At 39.6% G+C, this 6,276-nt stretch overlaps 1 protein-coding gene across 2 annotated transcripts in view; it reads left to right on the plus strand.

Moving 5' to 3' along the window:
• The window catches only part of Itgav (integrin subunit alpha V), a 72,769-nt gene that overhangs the window by 52,734 nt on the left and 13,759 nt on the right, over positions 1 to 6,276 (plus strand). For both annotated transcript variants that reach the window (XM_005346651.3, XM_005346652.3), the window contains exons 18-21: positions 3,256 to 3,393; positions 4,563 to 4,630; positions 5,261 to 5,408; positions 5,962 to 6,054. In XM_005346651.3, the coding sequence (XP_005346708.1) occupies positions 3,256 to 3,393; positions 4,563 to 4,630; positions 5,261 to 5,408; positions 5,962 to 6,054 (447 nt within the window). The remainder of the gene's footprint in view (positions 1 to 3,255; positions 3,394 to 4,562; positions 4,631 to 5,260; positions 5,409 to 5,961; positions 6,055 to 6,276) is intronic.

A 6,276-nucleotide genomic window follows, 5' to 3' on the forward strand; every position in this document is an offset into this window, starting at 1 on the left:
TGTATGTATCTATCTATCTATCTATCTATCTATCTATCTATCTATCTATCTATCTATCTATCTATCATCTATCTTTCTATCTGTCTATCATCTGTCTGTCTATCATCTATGTATCTATCATCTATCTGTCTATCTGTCTATCTATCTACCCACCCACCAATCTATCTCTCTATCTGTTTTTTTTTATTTATTGCATATGATTGTTTTGCTTGCACGTATGTGTATGTGCCATGCATGTTCCTGGTGCCGTGGAAGCACCAAATCCTGGAACTGTAGCCACACACTCCTGTGAGCTGCCATGTGGGTGCTGGGAACTGAACTCGAGGCTTTGATGTTCTTTAAGGAGCCATTTTCCAGCCCCATAAAATTCATTTTTAGAAAAAGACAAACAACAACCAAAAACCCCCTCATGTTTCATGGCCAGGAAGTAAAGAAAGAGAGAATCAGCCAGCTTCTTACAATCCCTTCAAAGGCATATCCCAAATAGTAAGATCTCCTGCTAGGCTGACTGTTTAAAAAGTTCATGTATTTAAAAAAAAAAAAGTTCATGTATTTGGGTGTTTTCCCTCCACAAGTGACTGTGTACCAAGTGCACACCTGGTGCCTATGGTGCTCAGAAGAGGGCATCTGTTCCTGGACCTGAAGTTACAGATGGTTGTGAGCCACCATGTGGGTACTGGGGATTGAACCCAGGTCCCCCAGGAAGAACAGCCAATGCTCTTAACACCGAACCATCCCTCCAGCCCTTAGGCTTACTTCTGAAAGCTTCTGTCACCTCCCCGTTTCACCAAAGCCTGTACCACATAGACCTGTGGTGGACACTTCATATCCAAACCACTTCAGAAATCAGTAATTGAAAAATTGGCTGAAAAGTGATTTTTCTGAAAAAAAAAAAAAAAACACCAGAAATGCGGTCTTTGGTGAAAGTGATCATAACAGAAATTTATTTTTATCTGTCTTGAAAATATGTCACAACGGACTATTGTGGAAGTAGAATATAGGGAAAAACATATGTGTACTTTAAGTGCTACTTAATTTGTGTGAAATGTTTGATAAATTTGCAAAAATGAACACCTACCTAAAATTTGAAATTTAAAAGGGACATAATGATAGATAAAATTGAGACTGAAATTACAGAAATTCTTGAATGACTATGTATCAACATATAGGAATCTTAGACACACATAACACACCTGCCATAAGAAGATATGAAAAACTGGGATGGGTGGTGGTGGCGCACTTCTTAATCCCAGCACTTGGGAGGCAGAGGTGGAGGCAGGTGGATCTCTAATGGTTCAAGGCCAGCCTGGTCTACAGAACAAGTTCCAGGACAGGCTCCAAAGCTACACACACAGAAACCCTGTCTCAAAAAACAAAACAAAACAAAAAAGAAAGAAACTATGAGGAACCAATAGCTATAGGATAACTCATATCTTTATATTATATATACTCATATAATGATTATATATATTCATAATATACTCATATCTTTATATGAATGATTCTATTGTTATTTTAATAGTGAAACTTTCATTGAAAATAGTTTTGGGGTTTTATTTGTTTTTGAGACAGTGTCTCCTGTCATTTAGGTTGGCCTTGAACTTACTTTGTAGCTGAGGATCACCTTGAGTCCATGACTCTCCTGCTTCCACAGCCCAAGTGCCCCTAAGAAATCTTTACCCAAAGAAGCATAAGACTTTAGAATTTAGAAGAACATTTCACATAAATAAGGAAGGGAAAACACCTGAGCATCTTACTTAGATGCAAGAAACAAACAAACAAGCAAGCAAAGCCCTCTGATCTGAAGAAGCATTCAGGACTTAAGAGACCGGAGAGGCAAACATCTTAAGTCAGGAATGTGAACAGATCCAAATTTAAATTTAATTGAAGTCTTCCAGTGTCTGCTCACTAGTCTGGGTGTGAGGGATGGAAATCCACTCTTGGCTGATGACCCTTTAGTAGTTAGGAAGATTTAGGATAATGAATAGCGCTGTGACACAGAAACTGGTGAATCTCGTCACCATTTATAAGATTCATCACTGCAACAAAACCAAATCCAAATCACTCAAGGAGTTTTAGACAGAAGAATGGAAACTGTCATATGATAACCTGTTAATGTGCAGTGTGGATTCATCTTGGAGATATGGATGAGGCTCAAAGTGTTAAATCAAAAGAAAATCACGGATTATGTGTGAGCTTATTTCCAGTTAGCCAAAAGAGAAAGAAAAATGAAGAGTACACTGTTGTCAGTACTTATGCAGTGTTTATCAGATCTATATAAAATGTGACACCAGCAAATCAGGTATATCAATATCGTCCATTATTATAGGCCATAAAATATGTTGAGACCAGCTTGGTCGATAGAGCACGTAGGGACTGGCAAACTGAATTTCATCAGCTCTTAGCTGAGACGGGAAGGGAAGGTGGAAAGGGAAAGGAAGAAGCTGGATGACTTAAAGCTGCTTTAGTGTCCTGTTTCTATGTTGGGCAGTTGCCTGAGTGCCAACTTTACATGGGGACATAAAATCACAGCTCCCTTTAAAAGAAGACAAGAAAATAACGTGTTCTGGGAATGTGGGTGACCATGGCCTGGAAGCCTCCTCCCCTGGAGCAGAGTCTAGGTGGGGTTGTGTGTGTTTTTACAGACACAGAACAAAGGGAGTTTGTCCGGGCCATCCCATCCGTGAGATAAAAAGGGCAGTGTAATATCTTCTGTAGAGTCCAGTTGTCATCTTTAATAAGGGAGGAATATCTACAGGATGTAGAACTTTATCTTGTTCTTTGGTTGCTGGAGTTGAGAGTCCACCAGCTCACGGATGAATTCCAATCGTTTCATCTAGCAGTCACAGAAGTGAGCCGGATGCCGAGGTTTATAGCTAAGAGTTGATATTTATGACAACCCCAGTTCTCAATCTGCAGTATTACATCTCCTCCTAATTGGCAGGGGCCAGCTCTTGGCAGGCTATGATGTACACGTGTGGTTTCCCCGGAGAACTTGGGTTGACAATTAACGTGCTTCGTAGGCATTTTTGTGAGTCAAGTTCTACATTAGGAAACAAAACCTGCTGAATAGTTCTTACTGGACAGCCACGTGAGTTTCACGTCATGCTTACTACAGTTGCCACAGTGGTCCAGAGGTTAGAATTGAAGGTTCTAATGATGAATTCGGCTGGTTTTGTGGCTTCTCTGGAGCTGTGGGTTTCTCCCAGTAGTTTGGGTTGGTGTCATCTTTAACGTGAAGCCCTTTTCTTTCAGGATGAATCTGAATTTAGAGACAAACTCACTCCCATCACTATTTTTATGGAGTATCGGTTGGACCAGAGGACCGCTGCCGACAATACAGGCTTGCAACCCATTCTGAACCAGTTCACTCCTGCCAATGTCAGTCGGCAGGTAATAACACTTCCCAATTTATTCTTATCTCATTCTTTGATCTTTTGTTAAGGTTTTACAGTTTGTGTTCTTAAATACCATAAGGGATTGTTTTTTATATGTTGGTAGATTTTTAACTAAAGAAACCAGTGAAAGTCTGTCAATGGTGGCGCACACCTTTAATCCCAGTACTCGGGAGACAGAGACAGGTGGATCTCTGTGAGTTCGAGGCCAACCTGGTCTACGGAGTCAGTTCCAGGAGAGACAGACAATAGAGAAATCCTCTCTCAAAAAACTTAAAAAATAAAAGAAAGAAACCAGAGGAGAAATAGACTTGTGCACATGGTTCTGTGTTCACAGTTGATATTTGGGGTGGGTGGATGTTGTACTGATGGTTCATTTGATGCGCGAGCTTCTCTGTGTGGTAGTTTATTCAGAAATAACTTTTTCCCTGTGCATGATAGTATGCGTTTTGATATATGGGCTCTAATTGTTTTTTCTCTATAGTTTTAGATTTATTTTAGAAATATTTATCATTATTGTTACTATTTTTTGAGACAAAGTCTCACTAAAATAGCAACAAATAAACCAAGAATGACTTTGCCTTTATTTTCCTCCCCCGTGTTTTTTTTCCTTCTATGCCTTTGGCCAAGATCTGTGTTCTTGCAGTCTTTCTTTTGAGTTTTTTTTTTTTTTCACACTGTTCTTTATGGTACATTTCCTTGGCCAGATTAAAAAAAAAACTCAAAACAAAACAAAAACAAACAAAACAACAACAACAACAACAAAACTAACCAAAACCAAGTTTAGACTATTTGCTATTTTCGTCAGGTTTATCATTTTACTACTGGTTTCTTCTTTTCTTTCCCAATGGGTTTGTACATGCTGGGCTCATTTGACCATTTTCTCCTTACTTGATGCTTGCAGCCAGTTTCTGTGATAGCAATGGAGGCCATTGTCCGAATGAGGAGTTATTTTGTCTCAGTTCATTCAGTTCAGACAAGGGCACAGTTAAAATGAACCCTCCTTTCTTGTACTAGATTTCACTCCAAAATGTTAACAGCTGATCTGAGATATACAAAATTCTCAGCACTTCTATTTTCTCCCCTTATTCTTGATTGCCTGCACTCCATGTTTAAAGATGAGTGGCCAGAATCCATATAGAAAATAGTAAAATATTTTTCTTTTAGGCTCATATTCTACTTGACTGTGGGGAAGACAATGTCTGTAAGCCTAAACTGGAAGTTTCTGTAGACAGGTAAGTTTTACTCCAAACAGTAAATATGAAATATAAGAAAGTTAAATGGAAAAGCATTTAAATTTCTATTAAAAATGGTAATGTTTTTAAGGAGAAAAACTACCAGTAAAGAATAATACATGATTTTCTTCAAAATAAAGCAATTAATACCATGGTTAAAATAAATACCTAGTATATTTTCGCTAGGTGCCTGTCTGGGCAGATTTATGACAATTAGGTTTGGTTGTGCCTTGAGCCCCTACTAATTGCCTCGATCTGCTTCAGTGTGGGCATGGCCTGAACTGAGGGATGTCCTTGCCACTTGAGATGACACGGGGAAGATTGTCGTGGGGATTAGGACGAAAGACTGACTAGTTCATCGTTTAGCAAGAGCACCAAGGAATTAAAAGCACACGCCCAGTTGTAATGTGACTTTGGTCACTGCCTGTAGAGAGCAGTGGTTTGTGACTGGCCTCAGCGTTCACTCCCAGAGAAGAGCACTGACTGGGCATGCAGCGCGCTGGTTTCGGGTTTCTCCTGAGCTGTGAGACAGGGCAAGATGTCAGTGCGGTGTCTTAGCTCCCGTTTCTTTGAACAGTCGCACGCTCCCCATGTAGTCTTCTTCACTGTTGGATTTGAATTAACTTGCAGTGATCAGAAGAAGCTCTACATTGGGGACGACAACCCTCTGACCCTGACCGTGAAGGCGCAGAACCAGGGGGAGGGCGCCTACGAAGCGGAGCTCATCGTCTCCATCCCGCCGCAGGCTGATTTCATCGGGGTTGTCAGGAACAATGAAGTAAGCAAGCAGCCTCTTGGAAACCCAGAGCGCAGTCTTTTTTAACATTTATGGGGTAGTCCCTAGTTAGTGAAGCCCAAGCCTAGGCATTCTAAGACTAAATGGCTGGGCAATAGAGTGCATGTCTTAAATAATTCCTTTCAGGCCAATACCTTGAATAATTGATATGGAATTACTAGGTTTGCCAGCCAAGCATCTGAGACATGAGGTCAGCTAGATAAGGTCTCTAAACCTGCTCATCGTGTTTCTAGTCAGAGGCCCTATGGTCAGAATCCGAGTCCTCCAGGGAGCTTTCTGTCGCCCGTACGTTTACCCAGTGCAGTTGTCCACAGCTCCGGATTTCTTTTCTAATTGCTCAAATAGATTTATTTGCTTCATAAAAAAAGGAATTTAAATATATACACAGTATTGAATATGAACTTTATAGTTTTGACTTTTTTTGACTATTATTTTCTTTCTACTTTCCCCAACCCCGCTTCTATTTATTTATTTGTTTGTTTATTTATTTATTTATTTATTTATTTATTTATTTATTTATTTTTTGTCTGTAAAGGCCCTAGCAAGACTCTCCTGTGCATTTAAGACAGAAAACCAAACCCGGCAGGTGGTGTGTGATCTTGGCAACCCGATGAAGGCTGGAACTCAAGTAAGGCAGCTTAATTCTATTAAGTTGTCTCCTTATAAGTAGAATATAAATATTTTGTCATATATATATATATATGACAATATATATATATATATGTGTGTATATATATATATACATATATATATGTATATATATATATTTTGGTTTTTCGAGACAGGGTTTCTCTGTGGCTTTGGAGCCTGTCCTGGAACTAGCTCTGTAGACCAGGCTGGTCTCGAACTC

This window comes from Microtus ochrogaster, chromosome 4, assembly GCF_000317375.1.
Source record: "Microtus ochrogaster isolate Prairie Vole_2 chromosome 4, MicOch1.0, whole genome shotgun sequence".
Classification (NCBI taxonomy): Eukaryota; Metazoa; Chordata; class Mammalia; order Rodentia; family Cricetidae; genus Microtus; species Microtus ochrogaster.